The sequence below is a fragment of the Falco cherrug genome, chromosome 18 (assembly GCF_023634085.1).
Source record: "Falco cherrug isolate bFalChe1 chromosome 18, bFalChe1.pri, whole genome shotgun sequence".
NCBI lineage: Eukaryota > Metazoa > Chordata > Aves > Falconiformes > Falconidae > Falco > Falco cherrug.
In genome coordinates, this window is record NC_073714.1 from 7,046,787 (window position 1) to 7,066,710 (window position 19,924).

Below are 19,924 nucleotides of genomic sequence, written 5' to 3' on the forward strand. Positions count from 1 at the left end.
GGCCATGGGGACAGGGACACCCTGGGGGGGACAGGGACCATGTCCCTGCGGCCACCGGGGACAGCCCCCCCCTGCCCCCCGGTGCTTACTCATCCCCATGGCGCCCACGCCGCTCCCCAGCCACCCGGCACTGACCATGGGGGTGGGCAGGCAGCACCCCTGGGGCAAGGAGGGGGGGGGGGCAAACCCACCTTCTTTCCCCCCAGTTTTAAGGCCCACGCAGGTTTGGGGACCCCCCCTCCCCCCTGTTTGGCAAAGGGCCACCCACGGGTGCTGGGGGGACGGTGGGCAGTGCCCCTTGGCACCTCTGGTCTCCTGCCTTCCAGGGTTGGGGGTGTGTGTGGGAATTAAAAATAAAAATAATAAAAAAAAAGATTAAACCCATTAAACCCGGACCCAGCGGTACCACGGGGGGGGGGGGGGGGGGGGGGGGGCCGGCGCGGGGGGGCGGCGGGCGCGTGCCAAGGGGGGAGGGCAGGACGGACGGCGCAGGCCGGCCCTGCTGCAGCCGCCCCAGCGCTCACCGGGACGGCACCTGCCCGCTGGCACCCTCACCCCCACCCCGGGGTGCCCCGCTTTTGGTGGGGGGGTGGGGGGGGTGACACAGGATACCCCGACGCCGGTTACCCCCCCCCCCCCCCCAAAAAAAAAAAAAAAAAAAGAAAAAAACCCAAAAAAACCAGCCATGGGGATCCAGGGCATGGAGCTGTGTGCCGTGGCCGTGGTCATCATCCTCTTCATCGCCGTCCTCAAGCAGTTCGGCATCCTGGAGCCCATCTCCGTGGAAGGTAACACCCCCCCCCCCCAGTTAATTTTAATTAATTAATTTATTTTCAGCCCCCCCCCCTGCATCTCGGGGTACCCCCAGCCTTTCCCCTCCAGGTTAAAAGACCTGTTGGGCCCGTAAATGGTCACCGTGGGGTAAAACCTGCAGTTTTGGGCCCCCCACCCTGCTGGAAGGTTTGGGGGTGAAGGCTGGGGGGTGGGGGGCACGGGGGGAGCCGGCAGCCCCCTACCCCGGCCCCCACACTTGCCGCGTCATGGCCCAGCCTTGCTCTGACCTTCCCCGAGGGGCTGGGCTGACTCTGCCCCCCCCCCCCCCCCAACACCCAGCCCAAGGGACGCGGGCCCCCCCAGAGCCCTCCTGAGGGGCCATGCTGGCGGCCTCCACACCCCCATTAACCCCTGAGACAGGACAGCGGGGACCCCCAGCGCACCGTGAGCCCCCAACCTCCCCGAGATGGGCAGCGGGGGCCCCCGAGCTCGCGTTAACCCCCAGACCCTCCAGAGGTGGGGTGCTGGCAGTCCCCAAGCCCACATCGACCCCCAGAGATGGGACACCAGGGCCCCCCAATCCCCCCCCAACCCCAAAACGCCCCCAAGTTGTGACACTGGGGACCCTAATCCCCCCCCAACCCTCCAGATCCCCCTGAGATGGGGGGCTGAGCCCCCCGGCCCCCCACCCCACCCCAGCTGGGTGGGAGGGGCTCGGCACCACCCTCTCACACCCCCGGCAAACCTGGCTCGGCAGGGCACGGGGGGGTCACCCCCCAACAGCAGCACCCTGGGGGATCCCGGGCTTTTCCGGGGTGTCCCTACCGATGCGGCACAGCGGAGCCTTTACCCAACCCCAGCCCAGTTTTCCCAGCCCAAAGTTCCCGATATCCCTGGCTCGGCGCTGAACGGGTCCACGGGGGCTTCCCAACCTGGAATTATTAATGAGCCATCATTTATTAATTACCTTCCGCCAGGCCGGGTGCGGACGGGCGGGAGCATTAGCAGGGTCGGGGTGAGAGGCGGCTCCGGGATGCTCCGTGCCCCGGGAATGTGCTGCCAGAGTCGGACACAGGTTCGGTGGCGGCTGGGGATACCCTCCGGGTCGGCTGGCTTCTCCCTCGGGATGCTACACCTGGAGCTCCCCAGTTTTCCTCCTGGCACAAGGGGAATTTGGGGGCTGCCACCGGGTTGGGGGGGTTGGTTTTAAGCAGGGCAGGATCCGGGTGGGAAGCAGCATGGGATGAGGCGGGAACCCATGGGGGTCTTTGCCGGTGTCTCCTGGCAGACAGCGGCGATGCCGAGCTGGAGCTCTCGGCTGTACGGCACCAGCCCGAGGGGCTGGAGCAGCTGCTGGCGCGGACCAAGTTCACCAAGAAGGAGCTGCAATCCCTTTACCGCGGCTTCAAGAACGTGAGTGCTGGGGGGGCCCTCACCCCCCCCACCGCCAGGGCTGGGGGTGGATTTTGGTGGAGCTGGGGTTCACCGGGTGCTCACTCTCCTCCCCAGGAGTGTCCCAGTGGCCTCGTGGACGAGGAGACCTTCAAGCTCATCTACTCGCAGTTCTTCCCCCAAGGCGGTGAGTCGGGGGGACTCCCAAGGCCGGAGTGAGGGGTCCGGATGTGCCAGCGGGGGGGCTGCATCCAGAGAAAACGCCAAATCCTGATCTGGGTGCGTGCCAGGGGTGGGGCGGATCTTCACCAGCTCTCACCTTCCTCCCCTCGCAGATGCCAGCACCTATGCGCATTTCTTGTTCGACGCCTTCGACTCCGACCACAACGGGGTTCTCTGCTTCCAGGTGAGCATCCTGGCACCGCTTCTACGCCCGGCTCCTCGCCGGGAAAAGCCATGCTGGTGCTGCGCTCCTCGAGCCGCGGCCGGCTGTAAGTGTGCCCAGCGGCGTGATTCATCAGATCTTCCTCCTCGCCCGCGTGCAGTTGGGGATAAAAGCTCAGCGCAGCAGCGACGGCCAAACCCTTTGGTCTCCTCGACGGCGGGAGCCTGTGCCAGGAGAGTTCCAGGCACTGCGGCAGGGGTGGCTGGCAGGGGGGCCAGCACCGTTTTTTACCATGGCGATTAAAAATAGCTACGAGCGAGAATAGAAACGGGATCAATAGGAAAAAAATCCCCCGGGCGTCCCACGATCGATGGCAGTGCCGCGGCACCGGTGGAGGGGGGCGAATGGCTGAGCCAGGCGGGACACGGGTCCGTCCCCCAGGTCTGGGGGCGCCGGCGGTGCCCGTGGCTCAGCCCCGCTCACAGCTGTGGTTCCTCCGGCAGGATTTTGTCGTCGGCCTCTCTGTCTTGCTGCGGGGGACGGTGCACCAGAAGCTGAAGTGGGCTTTCAACCTCTACGATATTAATAAAGATGGCTACATCACCAAGGAGGTGACGGGGGGAGCAGGAGGACAACAACCAGGGGGGGCGGGTAGGGTGGGAGCATTGCAGGGGATACCCAGAGGGGGACGGCGACGATGGAAACAGGTGCTGGGGGGCAAAGGTACCCTTGTTCAGAAGGTTCCCGTCACCCTGACTCCACCTCTGTCCCACCCCAGGAAATGCTGGAGATCATGAAGTCCATCTACGACATGATGGGGCGCTGCACCCACCCCACCCTGCGGGACAGCGCACCTGCCGAGCACGTGGAGCTGTTCTTTCAGGTGAGACTGTCCCGCCTTGTCCCCTCCTGGCAGCCACCAAAACCCCCTGTGCATCACGGACTGGGGCTGTCCCCGCCGCCGGGGACAGAGATGTCCCCACTAAGCCCTTGCTGTTCTCTTGCAGAAGATGGACAGGAACGGTGACGGCATGGTGACCTTTGAGGAGTTTCTGGAGACATGCCAGAAGGTGAGGAGCTCGGGGTGGGCTTCGGCATCACTGCCATCCTCCTCCTCCTCACTGCCAGGCCTCCGAGTCCGAGCCATAACCTTCTTCCTTGTCCTGTCCCAAAACAATGCGCTGGGGGTGTTGGGAGAGATGGGGGCCGACAACTCCGGTCACCCTGGGGCTGATGGGAGGAGGGGGACCAGGGGCTCTGACCTCTCCCTCCCACCCTGTCCAGGACAAGGACATCATGAGCTCCATGCAGATCTTCGAGAACGCAATCTAGAACCCTGGTCCACCTGCTCGGCCCCACCAGTGCCTCTGCGAGTGGCTGAGGGGAATCTTTTTCTACTATTTCAATCAAAACAAGAGGTTGAAAGAAAGAAGAAAACAATCCACCTGGCTCCTGGCACTCCAATTACAAGAGACGAGAAGAAATAAGGACAATGTTGCTGGCTTGTCCGCCTGAGCCCTCCCCAGCACGGCGCCTGGTGGTGCGACCCCCAGCCAGACCCACTCTGGACGGCACAGCCCCCCCAGCAAGGATCCCTCTGCCCCAGGTGGAGGAGGTTACCTCGCCGCAGCACAAACCCAGACCCCTTCTCCCGGGATGTGACCCTCCAGGGGGAGGGTTTCTGTGCCGCAGCCACAACACGGCAGCTCTCGAAGGCCAACTGAGAGCACACAAACCTCCTCTCCCCTGCCATGCATGGCTCAAGGGGACACACACAGTGACCAGAGGCCGCTCCCCACATTCCAGCGGTACTAGGAGAGAAGGTTGATTTTCTAAATAAAACAAATGGTGATGATTTAGGGATGAAACATGCCGCCCGGGGAGCTGAGGGGGAAGGACCAGCCAGGGGTCTGAGAGGGCAGCCCCGAGCCCCAGAGCGGCAGCAGGTACAGCCTCACTCAGCAAAGTGACGACGGCAGCCGGGAGGGCTCGCTGGGTTATTTCTGGCTTTTTTTCTCCTCACAAAGGGGCCGGGGAGGCCAAGCCAGGCCTCAGCCAGGCCCCTGCCCCCCGGCCCGGCCCCCTCCTCCGCAGCCGCCTGTTGCTCGTTCACTGACTGCGTGTTTCCATGAAATAAAAGTGAGAAACACCCGGCTCGGCGCGGCTCGCTCCCGGCCAGGGGCTCCGCCGGCCCCGGCCTCGGCGCCGTCATGGCGGCGCTGTCATGGCGGCGGGGCGCTGTCATGGCGGCCGCGCACGTATCCTAGCAACGCCGTTGTCCCGCCCCCCGGTAGCGGGAGGCGTGGCCGGACACCGCCGGCTCTCATTGGCGGCGCCGCCGGCGTGGCCGCGCCTTTGCCGCGCTCGCATTGGTCGGCCCGAGGGCGGGGCGGGGCCGCGGCACGGAGACCTTCACGGGGGTGGCGGGAGGTCGGCGCGTGCCGGGGCGGGAGTGGCGCGGCACGTGACGTAGGTGGCAGCGGGGATCCCCTGCGGCCCCCCGGGATCGGCGGGCACCGGCATCGGGGCGGACGGGACTGGGCTGGGGGGTCCCCGGCGATCGGGGCTGGGCGGGGTCGGGGTGGGAGGGATCCCCGGGGGTCGGACTGTGCGGGGGCGGGGGCGGGATCCCCTGGGATAGGGTCTGAGCGGGTTCAGGGTGGGGAGGATCCCCTGGGATTGGGGCTGAGCGGGAACGGGGGAGGATCCCGGGGGGGTCAGGCTGTGCAGGTCCGGGTGGGGGATTGGGCTGAGCAGGACCGGGGTAGGGGGGGGATCCCCCGGGGTCAGGGGGGTTCCTTGGGATCAGGCTGAGCAGGTACGGGAGGGAATATCCTCTGGAATAAGGCCTATGGGGGATCGAGGCAGGGAAGGATCCCCCAGGTCTGGGGTTATGCGGGATCAGGGGGACCCCTGGGATCAGGCTGAGTGAGATCAGGGTCAAGGGATATCCTCTGGGACTGGAACAGTGTAGGATCAGGGGAGATCTCCTGGGACTGGGCGGATCCTTGGGATCAGGACTGTGTGGAATTGGGGAGTGTGGGGGGGAATCCCCTGGGACTGGGGCTGTGCAGGAGCATGGGAGGGAATCCTCCAGGGATCTCACTATGCAGGACTGGGGAGATCGGACAGGATTGGAGTGGTGTGGAACTGGGGGAAGAGATCCCCTGGGACTGGGGTGATGTGGGATTGGAGGGATCCCTGAGATCAGAGCCGTGCCAGATTGCAGGGATCCCCCAGGATCTGGACTGTGTGGGATCAGGTGATCTGCTCCCCCTCATCTGGTGAGCTGGGTGATCCAGCTGTCCCCTGGATCTGTTCCATGCTGGGGCCCATTCCCTGCCATGGGAGGGTTTTGCTGCCATACTAGGGATCTGGTCTGTGCTGGGATCTGTTGCCCCGGGGAGAGATCCACTGTCCCCAGCCTTCCCTTACTGGGGCCTGACGCTGTTTCCCCTCCCAACCTGTCCCATGCTGGGATCTGCCCCCCCCCCAGGAGATCTGCTCGGCCTGCGCAGGGGCCCCTCGTGCTGGGATCTCCCCTCTCTCCAGGATTGCTCCTGTGCTGGGATCTGCGTCTTTCCCCTCCCCAAGGGCCTATGCAGGATGCGGCCCCTCCTCGCCCCGCTGCAGGGTGTCAGCCCCCAGGGACCCCCTGCGCCAGAGGGATCCAGCATTGGCCTGGGGGGGTCCCCAGCACCCCTGGGCGGTGGTGACAGCTGACACTGGGATACAACCCGGGCAGGATCCCCAGGATCAGGCGGGGGATGCGGCTGCCGGGGGCCATGCGGCTGGTGCGGTTCCGGGGGACCGGGGGCGGTGAGCCCCGGCTGGGGCTGGAGGAGGCGCCGGGGGGGGACCTGGTGGACCTGAGCACGGCAGAGCCGGCGCTGCCCCGCTCCATGCGCGCCTTCCTCGAGCGTGGCCGGGGGGGCCTGGCCGCTGCCCGCAGGTGGGTGCCCCCACGCCCCGACACCCACCCGGTGGCCGGATCCGGCCCCGGTGCTGAGCCCCGGCCGCCCGCAGGGTGCTGGAGTCGGGCGGGCACCGGGTGCCGCGGAGCTCGGTGCAGCTGCTGGCGCCCGTGGGGGACCCCGAGAAGGTGATCTGCGTGGGGCTCAACTACCGCGACCACTGCCTGGAGCAGGGCATCAGCGTCCCCAGGGAGCCCATCATCTTCAGCAAGTTCCCCAGCGCCATCGCCGGGCCCTTCGATGACATCGTGCACCCCCAGGAGAGCACTGTGAGTACCCCAGCCCCCCCGCGGGGCACGGGCCCCCCCCCCCCCCCCCACAGTTTCAGCACCCCGCTTTCTCCCCCAGGAGGTGGACTGGGAGGTGGAGCTGGCCGCTGTCATCGGGACCAAGGGGCGGCACATCCAGGTACCCCCCCACCCCGGCGCCCACCTTGTTCAGGGGGTTGGTCAGCCCTGTCCCCCCCGGTTAAGTGGGTCCCCGTTGTGTCCCCACCCAAGGAGGCATCGGCGCTGGACCACGTTGTGGGCTACACGGTGGCCAATGACATCAGCGCCCGGGACTGGCAGATGCGGCGGAACGGGAGGCAGTGGCTGCTGGGGAAAACCTTCGACACCTTCTGTCCCCTGGGGCCAGCTCTTGTCACCAAGGAGGCGGTGGCAGGTGGGGACAGGGACTCATCCCCATCTGACGCAGGAGGCAGCGTGCACCCCTCTCCCCAAAAGCACCCCTGTCTTTCCCAAGGGGGGGGGGGGGGCGTCACAACAAGTTCCCATGGTGCTGTCTCCATGTGTGTGTCCCCCGGTGTGACATGTCCCCTCTGTCCCCACAGATGTCCACAACCTGGGCATCCGCTGCAGCGTCAACGGGCAGGTGATGCAGGACAGCAGCACGAGCCAGCTCATCTTCAGGCTGCCCAAGCTCATCGCCTGGGTCTCCCAGTAGGTGCTGGGGGGGGCTGGTGGCACCGGCACCCCTCCCCAGGGCATCAGGGGGGCCACAACTGACACCTCCCGGCCCCCTCCCCACCAGGTTTGTCACACTGGTCCCTGGGGACATCCTGCTGACTGGAACCCCACGCGGCGTGGGGGTCTTTCGGAATCCCCCTGTGTTTCTTAAGGTGAGGGAAAGGCGGGGGGGCTTGAAATCGGGCAGGGGGGAACTTCAAAATCAGGCTGGGGGGGGCGGGGGCTCGAAATCGGGCTGGGAGAGGCTTGAAATGGGGCTGAGGGGTGCTCCAAAGTGGGTGGCGGGGGGTGGGTGCCTCCAAATGGGGCTGGGGGTCCAGTGTGGGGCCATGAAGGCCCCCACCGGGGGGGCGCGGTGGCGAGGGGGGGCTGCCCGCCTCCCCGTGCCCCTTGCAGAGAGGAGACGAGGTGCGGTGCGAGATCGAGGAGCTGGGCACCATCTGCAACAGGGTGGTGTGAAGACAGAGACCCCCAGCGTCGTCCCCCCCCCAACGCCCCCCCCCCCCGCGGGGTTCAATAAATCCAGAGCCAGGTCCCATCCCTGCTCCCGGGTTTACTGGCGCGGCTACGGCTGGATGAACTGCTGGATGAAGGCTCCCAGCTTGGCGCGGCTGGTGCTGGAGCGGAAAGGCTGGGCGAGGTGGAGCAAGGGTCCGGGGGGGCTGCGCACTGCCTCCAGCACCTGGGGAGGGGGGGAATGTCAGCGGGGGGGGGCAGCTTGAGGGTGGGGGTCCGGCGGAGTGCAGCCGTGCTTACCCCCATCTCCTTGAAGGTCTGCAGGGAGCTCAGCGCCAGGCTCCTGTCTAGATGCTCTGGAGGGAGAGAGATGCTGGAGGGAGCCCCCACATCCCACCCCCCAGGCACCCGCAGCCCGGCTAACGCGGGGTGCTCACCCCAAAGCAGGGGGGCTGCCCCCATCTGTCCCTCGTATCCCACTCCCTGGGCACCCCAGTCTGTCCCCAGCATCCCACCCCCCGGGTACCTGCAGCCCAGCTAAGGGGGGTGCTGACCCCAGAGCAGGGGGGGCCACCCCCATCCATCCCCACATCCCACCCCCTGGGCACCTACAGCATGGCTGAGGGGGTGCTGACCCCAAAGCAGGGGGGGCCACCCCCATCCATCCCCACATCCCACCCCCTGGGCACCTACAGCATGGCTGAGGGGGTGCTGACCCCAAAGCAGGGGGGGCTGCCCCCGTCCATCCCCCACATCCCACCCCCTGGGCACCTACAGCCCGGCTGAGGGGGGTGCTGACCCTAAACCTGGGGGGGTTCCCCCGTCCGTCCCCCACCCTGACTCACCGAACCCCTTCTCCTCAGCCAGGAATTGCAGCAGCGCCTCCACGTAGGCTGCCTCTGGAATTGGGAGAGGGGGGTGTCAAACCCCATCCCCCCCAGCGCCGGGGGAGGGGGCACAGCCCCTCGCCGGCCTCCAAAGGGAGCTTCAGCTGTGCCTCAGTTTCCCCCAAAGCCAAGGCAAGGGGGGCTGGCATGGTTGGTTGCCCACCCCGGGGAGTCCTACCAGGCTGGGGCCAGCTGGGGCGGTCCAAGAAGGCCACGGCTGCGGCGAGGGTCCTCAGCGGGGGGCTCAGCAGGCGGCAGAGGAAGAGGAGGAAGCTGGGCGAGCCCTGGGGCTGGCTGAGCTGGGCGGGGGGAACCAGAGCTTGGCAAGACCCCCCCCTCACCCCGCCACGGAGCAGCCGGGGCACAGCGGGGGGCACCCGGTACCTTGAAGCAGCGGTTGGGGACCACGCTGTCACCGTTGCTGTCGCTGTCGCTGTCGGTGAAGTCCAGCGCGGCCCAGGACTGCCGCTGGCTGAGGGGCCGGGGGCCCGAGTCGCAGACCCAGCGCCCACCCTCCGGCTGCAGGGACAAGCCAGGTGCCACGTCACCTCTGAAGCCAACCGGCATCCCGGCCCCCCACAGGGACCCCAGCCCCCCGGCCAGGACCAGAGAGCGCAGCGAGGGCCGAGCCACCCACCCCCAGGTGTGAGCAGGGGGTCCCCACAGGGGCACCCACCCCCGGCATGAGGAGGGGGTCCCCACAGAGCCACCCACCTCCTCAGCCTCCAGCAGCCCACACAGGAGGAGCTTGTCCACGATGTCCTGGCTCCAGCCATCCAGGGGCTGGCAGGGCTGGGGGAGAGGGTGAAAGGGGTGGCGGGCAGCCAGACCCCCGCCGGCGGGGGTGACGGGCCACTTCCATGCGACGGCAGAGCCGCCCCGCGCCAGAAGCCCCACCTGGAGCCCCAGCAGGTTTGGGGGCAGCAGCCGGAGCAGCTCCTGGATCTTGTGAAGCAGCTCGTCCTCGCTAAGCACAACGCCGGCGGAGCCCATGGCCGCCCCCAGGAAGGGCAGCATCTCCATCAGCACGGCACGGATGGCGCAGGCTGCGGGGAAAGCAGCGTCACCGCCTGCCCCGGCACCACCGATCCCGGGTGTCGCCGATCCACCGCGCCTTGCTCCTCACCTCCCACTGCCTCGCTGGCGAAGACGGGCAGGATGGCGGCACTGTAGAGGCCCAGCTCGCCCAGGGCCTCCGCTGAGGCCTTGGGGACCACCAGGACATCCCCGATGGGGGACAGGCGGTAGAGGCGGAGCCGGGGTCCCAGCAGGCTGAGGCTGTGCTGCACCAGGTGCCGGAGCTGCCCCGAGAAGCCCGTGTCACGCTGGTGCAGCAGGGTCTCCTCCAGCAGCCAGGCAAAGTCCCGCATCAGCCGGGAGAGGAAGACGCCCTGGAGGAAGGAGAAGATGGAGTCTTGCCCCAAAGGAGGAGAAACCCAGACCCCTCCTGCTCTCACCTCGCGGTGCTTGTGCAGCAGCAGCGCGGACGTGATCCCCACAGCCATGACGGCAGAGCAGGCAACACCATCTGCAAGGGGGGGAGAGGGGTTTGTTGGGGGGGGAACCCCCCGCCCCGAGCCCGAGGGGACAGACGCCCCCCCCCAGCAGACCCCTCACCGCTCAGGCAGTGCAGGCCCAGCCTGGTCACCAGCATCTCCTCCTCTGCCTCCCAGCCGGTGGCCGTGGCGGGGCCGGGCTGCCAAACCTCCGCCGCCTTCTCCTCCGGCCGGCTGGGGCTGGAGAAAGCGGGATGAGAGGGGGGAGGGCGCGGGGCTGGGAGCAGCGTCGGGGGCGAGATGTTGCCGTGGGGCTCAGCTCTTGCTCACCACATCCCGAGGATGGTGGGCACCAGCGGCTCCTCCGGTGGCTTCCCCACGCTGCTCTGCCCGGCCAGGTTTTGGGCCACAAACTCCTGGGAACAGGGAGAAACAAGCCCGTTGGGGCTTGCAGCCCTCGGCACCACCAAGCTGAATTGATCCCTTATGTCCCCAGGGCCTCAGGGCTCACCTAACCTAACCCCCTGGAGACAGCGGATCCACCAGCCACCCCAAACCCCGCAGCGGTTTGCGTAGCCGCCGGCACCGCAGCCACAACCCCCCCAGGGCTGGGACGGATCCAGCCGGGACCCCCGCTGCAGACCCTGCTGCCGTACCCGTAAGGAGAAGGGCTGGGCGAAGTCCACGCGGGCGCAGCCCAGGGGTCGGCGTAGGGCCCGGCACGCCGCCCGCAGCAAAGCACCGAGCCCGAGCGGCCGGGTGCCGCGCTGGGAGGAGAGGGGACCAGAACGTTAACAGGGTGACAGAGGCAAGCACCCCGCCATTTGGGTGCTGCACCCATGCCCGCAGGACCTCTCACCGCTCCTTCCCAGTGCGAGCCGCCGGGGACCACGTCGTAGGCGATGCCCACGGGGACCAGGAGGATGTCAGGGACGGTGCCATCGCGCACGGCTCGGTACACCAGGGCCAGCCACTGCCGGGCAGCGGCTGAGAGGCACATGGCAACCGGGGGCTCCTCCAGGAAGATGAGCAGCGGCTGCCGGCTCCTCAGCACCTCTTCGACGTACTGGTGGGGCAGACGGGCCAAGGCCGGGGGGTACTGGCAGCACCCTCGGGACGCACCAGAGCTGCTGGCACCCACTGCACAGCCAAAAGGCTCAGCCACCCGTGGCTGAGACACTCCTAGGCAGCTTTGCCAAGCGCTTTTGGAGCTTGGAGGGGTGCATCATCCCTCCCAGCACCCCAGGCTGGACCTACCACGGCCAGGATGGCCCCTGGGAGCTCGGGGGGTGCATCATCCCTCCCAGCACCCCAGGCTGGACCTACCACGGCCAGGATGGCCCCTGGGAGCTCGGGGGGTGCATCATCCCTCCCAGCACCCCAGGCTGGACCTACCACAGCCAGGATGGCCCCTGGGAGCTCGGGGGGTGCATCATCCCTCCCAGCATCCCAGGCTGGACCTACCACGGCCAGGATGGCCCCTGGGAGCTCGGGGGGTGCATCATCCCTCCCAGCACCCCAGGCTGGACCTACCACGGCCAGGATGGCCCCTGGGAGCTCGGGGGGTGCATCATCCCTCCCAGCACCCCAGGCTGGACCTACCGCAGCCAGGACGGCCCCTGGGAGCTCTTCGTCCCGGTCGATTGGCATCTGCTCCATCCTCGAGGGCAGGAAAATCCCTCCCAGGCGGCTGAGCAAGGCTCTGCGGGGGAAAGACGATGCCACGGGCACCCACCGTGCACAGGGCCACGGCACCCCAGTTCCCCACCACGGGCTGGGGGCTTCACAAGTGCTGCAACCGGTGCCTGCTGGGCCTTACCGGAGGCGAGGGCTGCAGACCCGGCCGCCCACCGTCACCCTGGGCACTCCCAGCCCCTGGGAGAAGAGAAGGAAGGACAGGAGCAGCCCATCCAGCTGGGATTTGTGTGTTGAGAGGAAAACCAGCGGCACGCCAGGCTGCAAGGAAAGTGGCCAGGGCTCAGCACCCGGTGTGCCAGTGGTGAGGCCAAGCGCGGCTCGCCGGGCTTCCTACCATCCTGGCGGCCCTCAGCACCATCTCCAGCTGCCCTCGGTGGAGCTGCACACTGAGGAAGAGGCAGTTCAGGAGCTTGAGCAGAGCCCAGTTGCACAGTCTGCAGGAAAACGAGCAGGTGAGCAACCCTGCAGGGGCCGTGCCTGCCCCCAGCCCCACCGGAGACCGGATCCAGCCCACCCTTCCCTGCCTCAGTTTCCCCACCCAGACAGCAAAGGGGGCTGCGTGAGACAGCTCAACGCCAAATCTCGCTTCTCAGCTCCCATAAAGCAAATAAACAGCTCTATTATAAATTAAGTTAAAACACTAAAGGCTGGATGTGACAAGACCACCCCCTTCTCCCCTAGCAACAAAAGCTGAAGTCAATTACCCCTCCATCTCCCAGTCCTCCCGCACACTGTTTACGGGAAGGATCCGAGGGCTTTTTATCCCCTGGGTAATTTCTTTCCTTTAAATACTTCAGACTGCTCAGAGGGTTCTTTTATTACAGCTCAATCAGACAAGCAATTAGGCTACAATGCAACCTCTAATTGCCAATTTCTCAATGAGGGGAGGAAAAAAGAAAAGAGGAGAGAGAGAAAGAGAAAGGAAAAGTTCTCTTTTTTTGCTTTGCTTAGATTTCCATCCTCCCAGGTTGGGTTTTTTTTTTTCGTTAGGTTGGGGTTTTTTTTTTCCCCTCCCTCCCTTCTCCACTGCAGTGTCAGATTCCAGCTCCCTGGAAGGAATAGGGGGAAATATCCCCAGGGAGCTGCATGGGAAGCCAAGGGCTGCCTGCCCTGCCAGTGTTGCCCTGAGCTCTCTGCATGTGCATCCCCCCCAAGGGGTCCACGCACTCCCCCCCACCGCAAGGATGGCTCACGGGCACGAGGCACCAAGGCACCGCCGACAGGCCATCCAAAGGGGCTCAACACACAGAGTGAGAGAGCTGGAGCGGAGGAGAGAGACTGGGAATGCCCCAGCCAGGGACTGGGAGCCCTCCAAGAGGAGGTGGGAGATGCCTGCGAGGGGGGACCCGCACCCACAACCCTCCCCGGAGAGGGAGCACAGACCTCAGCATGATGGGGGAGAGCGGGGCCTGGATTTCCACCAGGATCTTGAGTATTTTCTCCTTCCACTGCTGGAGGGATGCACCATCCCCTCTCGAGCCACGGGACCGGCCGGCAGCGACATCCTGCACCCTGCGGAGGGGACGGCGAGGCGGTGGGAAGCGCAAGGCAGAGCCAGGGGTTAACAAGCGTTTCTGTATTACAGTAATTACAGTGTGCTGGCTGCCAGCCTCCTGCTGTGTAATTAGTGGTAACGAGTTAGGTGACAGCTGCCTGGCAAGGCCATGTCCTCGGGAAGGGGCGAGACCCAGAGAGCCCCAGGACCAGGGGGCAGAGCCGGTTCCCCACCGAACCGGGGTACGGGCTGCTTTTGGGGGGGGTGCTGAGCTCGGGGCCGGGAGCAGCCACAAAGCCCCTTCCTCGGGGTGAGCTCGTGGCAAGGCCACAGCAGCAGAGAGGAACCAGCACATTTCTTTCCACCGGGAGCAGATGAGCACATCCCTTGCTCCAGCGGCCAAATGGGACCCCACGGGTCTGGGGGATGATGCTGCAGGACCCAGGTCCTGCAAGGGACGAAGACAACCGTGGAGAGCCCCCCCAGCCACTCCCACCTACCTCTGGCTGTGGCAGACCCTCTCCAGAAGGTCTCCCGGGGTGTCAGCCAGAACCTTCCAGTCCCAGACAGCCAGGAAACCGCAGACCCTTCGGACCAGCCAGCCCCGGTACCTGGGCAGGGAGACAGACAGCAGCTTAGAGGCTTTTCCAGGGTGCTCAGCCTCCCTCCAACCAGCTCTTTGCAAACATTTGACATTTTTCTCCCCATTTTACAGCTGGGAAAATGGAGGCACCAACAGAAGGATGCTCTGGGCTGCCCCAGCCCTTGCAGCATCGCCCCTTGTGTGGGGAGGAAACCTGCAATGGCTAGAAATGCGCAGGGGACGCTGCGGAGGTCCCAGATCGGGGATTTTTCCAAATCTGACCCCAAACCAGAGCTGGGCAGCACCTGGCAGGGATGCAAGTGATCTCTGAGGTATCACAGAGCGGGTACAACCCAGGGAAAGGGCTGCAGGTGGCTGGAGAGGGACAGGGGCGCTTTAGACCTTCGTCTTTCCGCTGTGATCTCAACCACCCATCACCGGGCTCCTTTTAGCCATCCCGCAACTCCGGAGTTGCTGCAAGTGGGGATGAATTATTCAACGAGTTGGAAAGCTGGAGCTCAAATATTTCAAGCTGAATGGAGTATAATGACCCGATTTGGAAAAATACAGTGCAAAAATTGCTAAGCCACCAGGGACTGTTCCGCAAGGGGAGAGGAACCCAAGGAGTCCAGCACCTCCGGAACAAAAAATGTCAGGCGTTTGGCAAAGAAACGGCTCCTGGCTTCCACGTCAGCCGGAGGAAAAGGCTGGGTGACAGCAGCTGGAGGTCCGGGGTGAGGGCCCATGGGGAGGAAGAAGAGCAGGAGGGGTTGGGGCAGAGGCCACCCCGCCTCTCCCCAGGGGCTGGGATCCAGGCACGCTCCATGGGCTGCGTGAGCTTGTCCTTGTGCCGGCGCCAGAGAGGGGAACAAAAACACCCCCAGCCCCTCCCCCCCGCCAAGTTCTTCCCAACAGCATCAAGATACCAAGTTTTGTTTAAAAAAAGAAACAACCCCAAATCCTTGACTCTGGGGCTGACTTCTCCCAGCCCAAGGGTGACAGCAGCCGGAGGAACAGACCAAGCCCTCTCCCCTCTGCTCTGCACCCGGAGATGTGGCTTCCAGCCTTTCAAAATAATTAACGTAACTCCTTTTTGGACTAATTAGGGAGTAAGGATGATGGAGAGGCATCCTCACGCTCCTGCGCAGCAGGGGAAGGGACTTCCATGGGGATTTGTATGAAATCTGGGGAAAATGTGGTTTGCCCAGCGTGCTCCAGCACACAGCTCGTCCCATCCTCACCGCGTGTCCTCCTCCGTCACCCGGATGGTGTCGCGGAAGCCGAGGGAGGAGAGCTGCCGGTGGTAGAATCCATCCTGGAAGGAGAACGTGGGGTCAGCCCCCTAGGCAGCGGCGGGTCTGCCCTTGAGATGGCTCTGGGAAATGCAGGGGGGTCGGCTATGCCTGCCCCCCCCCAGCCCCCAGCCCTCCCCAGGCACACAAGACCCTTGGGATGGGCCTGGTGCCCTTCACCAGCATCCCAAGGTCCCAAACTCCTCCCAGGCAGCTCCGGGAAGCACGGAGCTCCCAGAGCCACGCTCTCACCCAGCTCCTCGGGGTGCAGGTCTGGCAGCAGCGCCTCAAGGGCGGGCGGCACTTGCCCAGGAAAGGGATGAAAATTTCCAGTTTCTGCCCCGATTCGCAGACGGAGGCTTTCATCTGGGGGGGAGAGAGAACACGACACAAACCCTGGAAACCCCAAACGGTGGGCAGCGCTCCCCAAAACGCACGTGCTGCCGGGCAAAGCCGCGTTACCGGGGGAGATACAGCAAATCCATCTGGGGTCAAGGAGGGGCTGCAGCTGGTGTGTCCCCCTGAGGGGACGCTCCCCACCGAGGGGTCACCTACATTGACCCAGGTCCGGTGGGCTCAGCACCCAGGGAGCTCGGGCAGTGGGTCCCGCGCAGGGATGAGCCCGCAGAGACGTGGCCGGCACCGGGATGCGGGGGCTGGCTGGGGAGACCTGGGCAGGAAGGGGTCCACGGAGCTGGGGGCACATGAGGGGTCTGGGCTCTCCCCGTCCCCATCCCACCTGCAGCAACTGGCAGCCCCCTCCACCACCACACCCAGCACCGTGGGGCAACACAGGATAGGGCCCGCAGGGTGCCAGGAGGGGGGCGCAGGGCAGGGACCCCCTCCTCAGCAGGGAAATGGATGGCTGCCAGCACAAAGCGGGGGGGGGGGGGGGGCGGGGAACCCAACGCGTGGGGGTACCCAACCCAGCAACCAACTCGCCAAAACCTCTTGGGAGAATCATTTATTCTCCGTAATCAAGCTCCGGTGCCGCTACAATTGACTTTTCCCTCCCACATCCCCCTCCCCCCGGCAAGGAGATGCCAACCTGCACCCCAACCCCCGCACAGCCTCCCCCCCCGAGCTGCCTTCCCACCCCTCCCCCCCCCAGCAGACCGGGGGCACCTGGCATTGCCCCCCGGTGCTGAGAGAGGGGCTGCTTGTATGGGAGACCCCCCCCCCCCAGGTATCAGGGGCTTTTCAGTCACATCTGCCCCCTCCCTTCGCTGTGGGGTAGTTTTAAGAAATTTTATTCCCCCCCCAAAAAAAAGGGGGGTGTGGTGGAAACCGATTTGGTTTGAAAATGTTGCTGGGGGGGCACAGAGAAGTGAGGCTGGAGCAGAGGGAACCCCAGCGAGGGCTGGGAGCACTGGGGACCCCCCCAGCATGGCGCATGGGACCCCCCCCCAGCATGACACCGCAGCTGGATTTACCAGGGGGTGCGCATGGTGTGGGGGGCACAGGGCCACCCCCCAGTGTGGGGTTCGGTGTCCCCCCCCCCCCCATGCCCACCCCCAGGGAGTCACATACCTCCGGGCTGGGCTGTCGCGGGTGGGGGGATGGTGCTGGCAGCCCCCGGCGTGGGGTAACCGGGGTGCTCGAGGGTCCTGGAAAAAAAGAAATGGGCAGAAAGGGCCGGGGCGGAAGGTTTCGGTCCTGGGGGGGCTGCGGGCAGAGGACACCCCCCGGGCCCCATAGGGCGGAAGGGGGGGGGGAGGGGCGCAGGGACCCGCTCTCACCTGCCCCCGGCCCGGAGGGGGGGGGCGTCGGTCCCGGAGGAACCCGGCCGGGGGGGGATGGGGGCACGGCCCGGCTGCCCCCGGCCCCCCCCCGGGACTTTTGCTCCCCCCGGGACCGGCCCCCCCGTGGAGCTCTGCTCCCCCCTGGGACGGCCCCCACGCCTGCCCCTCCCCCCTCAGTCCCCGTCCCCCAGGGCCCCCCCCGGACCTCAACCCCCCCTGGGAAGAGCCGTGACGCGGGGTCCAAACGGGCCGGATCTGCCTGACCCCCCCGCGGCCCCGCCCCCCCCGGCTGCCCCCCTCCCCCCCCCGGAGCTGCTGGCCCGCCCCCGCGCAGCTGCGGGCTGCTGGGCCGTCCGCGCCTCGGGGCGGGAGGGGAGGCAGAAAAAAGGCCAAAAAAAAAGAAAATCGGCGAAAAAAAGAAAAATGAGAAAAGAAGGGTTAAAAGGGGGAAAAAAGACCAGAAAAAAAGGAAAAAAGAAAAATGGGAAGAGAAGAGAAAAAAAGGGGGGCAAAAGACCAGAAAAAAAGGAAAAAAGAAAAATGGGAAGAGGAAAAAAAGGGGGAAAAAAGACCAGAAAAAAAGGAAAAAAGAAAAATGGGAAAAGAAGAGAAAAAAAGGGGGGGAAAAAGACCAGAAAAAAAGGAAAAAAGAAAAATGGGAAGAGGAAAAAAAGGGGGAAAAAAGACCCGAAAAAAAGGAAAAAAGAAAAATGGGAAGAGAAAAAAAGGGGGAAAAAGACCAGAAAAAAAGGAAAAAAGAAAAATGGGAAGAGAAAAAAAGGGGGAAAAAGACCAGAAAAAAAGGAAAAAAGAAAAATGGGAAAAGAAGAGAAAAAAAGGGGGGGGGGGGGGGGAAAGACCAGAAAAAAAGGAAAAAAGAAAAATGGGAAAAGAAGAGAAAAAAAGGGGGGGGAAAAAGACCAGCAAAAAAGGAAAAAAGAAAAATGGGAAAAGAAGAGAAAAAAAGGGGGGGGAAAGACCAGAAAAAAAGGAAAAAAGAAAAATGGGAAGAGAAAAACAGGGGGAAAAAAGACCAGAAAAAAAGGAAAAAAGAAAAATGGGAAAAGAAGAGAAAAAAAAGGGGGAAAAAGACCAGAAAAAAAGGAAAAAAGAAAAATGGGAAAAGAAGAGAAAAAGGGGGGAAAAAGACCAGAAAAAAAGGAAAAAAGAAAAATGGGAAAAGAAGAGAAAAACAGGGGGAAAAAAGACCAGAAAAAAAGGAAAAAAGAAAAATGGGAAGAGAAAAAAAGGGGGGAAAAGACCAGAAAAAAAGGGAAAAAGAAAAATGGGAAAAGAAGAGAAAAAAAGGGGGGGAAAAGACCAGAAAAAAAGGAAAATGGGGAAAGAAGAGAAAAAAGGGGTGGAATAAAGACAAGAAAAAAGAAAAAAAGAAGAAAAAAAATATGAGGAAAAAAGGGGGAAAAAAAGGCACAGGGCAGGCGGCCCCGGGGAAGGGGGCGAGGCCGGGGGGGGCGCTGCGGGGGGGGCTTCAGGGTCCCCCCAACCCCGGCTCGTTCTGACCGCGCTCGGAGCGGAGCATCCCCGCACCCAGAGCCCCGCACAGCCCCCCCACAGCCCCCCCATCCCTGCGGGGCCATGGTCCCCCCACAGCCCCCCCATCCCTGCGGGGCCAGCCCCACGGACCCCCACAGGGCCACGATCAGCCCTATGAGTCCCCGCGGATGCTCCCAGCCCCATGCGCCCCACAGCCTCATGCCCGGCCCCATGGGACCCCCCCAGCGCCGCCCCCCCCGCCCCGGGCCGGGAGCGGGGCCAGGCTGGCGGGGGCCCAGCGCCCCGGCCCGTTCGCACGACCCCTCCCACCCTGAGCATCCTCCCATGCCGAGGGGGCCGGGGGGGGCCGGGGGGGCTGGGCTGGGAAAGGGCTGCCTGAGGGTTCATCCGCAGGGATGGGGGGATGGCCCGCGGGGGGGGCTGGCTCCGTCACTGCCCAGCTGTCCCCAGCCATGTCCCCTGGCCATGGGGTGGGGCACCATACACTGGTGGGGGTCATCATTCACTGGTGGGGGTCACCATGCACTGGTGGGGGTCACCATGCACTGGTGGGGGTCATCACGCAGTGAGGGGGATCACAATATAGTGGTGTGGGTCACCGTGCACTGGTGGGGGTCATCATTCACTGGTGGGGGTCATCATTCACTGGTGGGGGTCATCATTCACTGGTAGGGGTCACCACACACTGGTGGGGGTCACCTCACCATGCGCTGGTAGAGGTCACCATGTACTGGTGGGGGTCGCTATGCACTGGTAGGGGTCACCATATACTGGTGGGGGTCACCATGGACTGGTGGGGGTCACCATATACTGATGGGGGTCACCATGTACTGGTGGGGGTCACTATGCACTGGTAGGGGTCACCATATACTGGTGGGGGTCACCATGGACTGGTGGGGGTCACCATGCACTGGTGGGGGTCACCATATACTGGTGTGAGTCACCACATACTGGTGTGGGTCACCATGCACTGGGGGGGGTGTCATGATATAGTGGCATGGGTCAATGTGCACTGGTGGGGGTCGCCACATACTGGTGTGGGTCACCATGCCCTAGTGGGGGTCACCATGCACTGGTGGAGTTCACCACCTACTGGTGGGGGTCACCATGTGCCGTCGTGAGTCACAACACAGCAGTGTGAGTCACGACACAGCAATGTGGGTCGCGATACGCTGTCACAAACCACAACACACCAGTGTGGGTCACAGTGCTCCACCGTGACTTGCAGTTACACCCGTGTGGGTCACGGTACAGCGGTGCGGGACCC

General features: G+C 64.4%; 3 protein-coding genes across 14 annotated transcripts; 2 read left to right on the forward strand and 1 right to left on the reverse strand.

Moving 5' to 3' along the window:
- Nucleotides 1–669: 669 nt before the first annotated feature.
- On the forward strand, nucleotides 670–4,410 carry KCNIP3 (potassium voltage-gated channel interacting protein 3). 5 transcript variants are annotated; one of them, XM_055696301.1, is made up of 8 exons: nucleotides 670–788; nucleotides 2,063–2,187; nucleotides 2,284–2,353; nucleotides 2,502–2,572; nucleotides 3,055–3,162; nucleotides 3,330–3,434; nucleotides 3,559–3,621; nucleotides 3,836–4,013. In XM_055696301.1, exons 1-8 carry the CDS (start codon nucleotides 686–688, stop codon nucleotides 3,881–3,883), a joined length of 693 nt encoding a protein of 230 aa, XP_055552276.1. In that variant the 5' UTR covers nucleotides 670–685; the 3' UTR covers nucleotides 3,884–4,013. The 5 variants fall into 5 exon arrangements, with proteins under 5 accessions (XP_055552276.1, XP_055552272.1, XP_055552275.1 ...); XM_055696297.1 differs by having other exon boundaries at nucleotides 3,559–4,410; XM_055696300.1 differs by having other exon boundaries at nucleotides 2,063–2,353.
- A 540-nt stretch (nucleotides 4,411–4,950) lies between these two features.
- On the forward strand, nucleotides 4,951–8,018 carry LOC102049817 (fumarylacetoacetate hydrolase domain-containing protein 2-like). 5 transcript variants are annotated; one of them, XM_055696306.1, is made up of 9 exons: nucleotides 4,961–5,020; nucleotides 5,665–5,835; nucleotides 6,297–6,503; nucleotides 6,578–6,794; nucleotides 6,874–6,933; nucleotides 7,026–7,188; nucleotides 7,358–7,466; nucleotides 7,558–7,645; nucleotides 7,890–8,018. In XM_055696306.1, the coding sequence occupies exons 3-9, from the start codon at nucleotides 6,319–6,321 to the stop codon at nucleotides 7,950–7,952; spliced, it is 885 nt and encodes a 294-aa protein (XP_055552281.1). In that variant the 5' UTR covers nucleotides 4,961–5,020; nucleotides 5,665–5,835; nucleotides 6,297–6,318; the 3' UTR covers nucleotides 7,953–8,018. The 5 variants fall into 5 exon arrangements, with proteins under 5 accessions (XP_055552279.1, XP_055552281.1, XP_055552280.1 ...); XM_055696305.1 differs by having other exon boundaries at nucleotides 4,972–5,020; nucleotides 5,665–5,813; nucleotides 7,890–8,017; XM_055696304.1 differs by lacking the exon at nucleotides 5,665–5,835 and having other exon boundaries at nucleotides 4,951–5,020; nucleotides 7,890–8,017.
- An 8-nt stretch (nucleotides 8,019–8,026) lies between these two features.
- Nucleotides 8,027–17,397, reverse strand: GPAT2 (glycerol-3-phosphate acyltransferase 2, mitochondrial). 4 transcript variants are annotated; one of them, XM_055696282.1, is made up of 23 exons: nucleotides 17,348–17,388; nucleotides 16,931–17,007; nucleotides 15,956–16,094; nucleotides 15,653–15,766; nucleotides 15,350–15,423; nucleotides 14,026–14,136; nucleotides 13,414–13,542; nucleotides 12,365–12,464; nucleotides 12,152–12,288; nucleotides 11,935–12,034; nucleotides 11,192–11,398; nucleotides 10,989–11,099; nucleotides 10,663–10,748; nucleotides 10,454–10,572; nucleotides 10,294–10,364; nucleotides 9,963–10,227; nucleotides 9,734–9,882; nucleotides 9,551–9,628; nucleotides 9,221–9,355; nucleotides 9,015–9,135; nucleotides 8,795–8,848; nucleotides 8,250–8,305; nucleotides 8,027–8,175 (listed from the first exon to the last, which is right to left on the reverse strand). In XM_055696282.1, the coding sequence occupies exons 4-23, from the start codon at nucleotides 15,764–15,766 to the stop codon at nucleotides 8,059–8,061; spliced, it is 2,334 nt and encodes a 777-aa protein (XP_055552257.1). In that variant the 5' UTR covers nucleotides 15,956–16,094; nucleotides 16,931–17,007; nucleotides 17,348–17,388; the 3' UTR covers nucleotides 8,027–8,058. The 4 variants fall into 4 exon arrangements, with proteins under 4 accessions (XP_055552257.1, XP_055552255.1, XP_055552254.1 ...); XM_055696280.1 differs by having other exon boundaries at nucleotides 15,956–16,070; nucleotides 17,348–17,386; XM_055696279.1 differs by lacking the exon at nucleotides 15,956–16,094 and having other exon boundaries at nucleotides 17,348–17,397.
- Between the last annotated feature and the right edge of the window lie 2,527 nt (nucleotides 17,398–19,924).

What these genes read in the sequence shown, in the direction of transcription:
- GPAT2 (XM_055696279.1), bottom strand. Translation starts at nt 15,766, where the DNA reads ATGAAAGCCTCCGTCTGCGAATCGGGGCAGAAACTGGAAATTTTCATC. An exon ending in CCCACCATCCTCGGGATGTG is followed by an intron (nt 10,573 to 10,662) that starts GTGAGCAAGAGC and finishes CGCTTTCTCCAG; the next exon opens with CCCCAGCCGGCCGGAGGAGA. An exon ending in AGACCTTCAAGGAGATGGGG is followed by an intron (nt 8,176 to 8,249) that starts GTAAGCACGGCT and finishes CCCCCTCCCCAG; the next exon opens with GTGCTGGAGGCAGTGCGCAG.
- KCNIP3 (XM_055696296.1), top strand. Translation starts at nt 686, where the DNA reads ATGGGGATCCAGGGCATGGAGCTGTGTGCCGTGGCCGTGGTCATCATC. An exon ending in GGAGCCCATCTCCGTGGAAG is followed by an intron (nt 789 to 2,062) that starts GTAACACCCCCC and finishes GTCTCCTGGCAG; the next exon opens with ACAGCGGCGATGCCGAGCTG. An exon ending in ATGGCTACATCACCAAGGAG is followed by an intron (nt 3,163 to 3,329) that starts GTGACGGGGGGA and finishes GTCCCACCCCAG; the next exon opens with GAAATGCTGGAGATCATGAA.
- LOC102049817 (XM_055696302.1), top strand. Translation starts at nt 5,630, where the DNA reads ATGGGAGGGAATCCTCCAGGGATCTCACTATGCAGGACTGGGGAGATC. An exon ending in CCAAGGGGCGGCACATCCAG is followed by an intron (nt 6,934 to 7,025) that starts GTACCCCCCCAC and finishes TCCCCACCCAAG; the next exon opens with GAGGCATCGGCGCTGGACCA. An exon ending in ATCCCCCTGTGTTTCTTAAG is followed by an intron (nt 7,646 to 7,889) that starts GTGAGGGAAAGG and finishes TGCCCCTTGCAG; the next exon opens with AGAGGAGACGAGGTGCGGTG.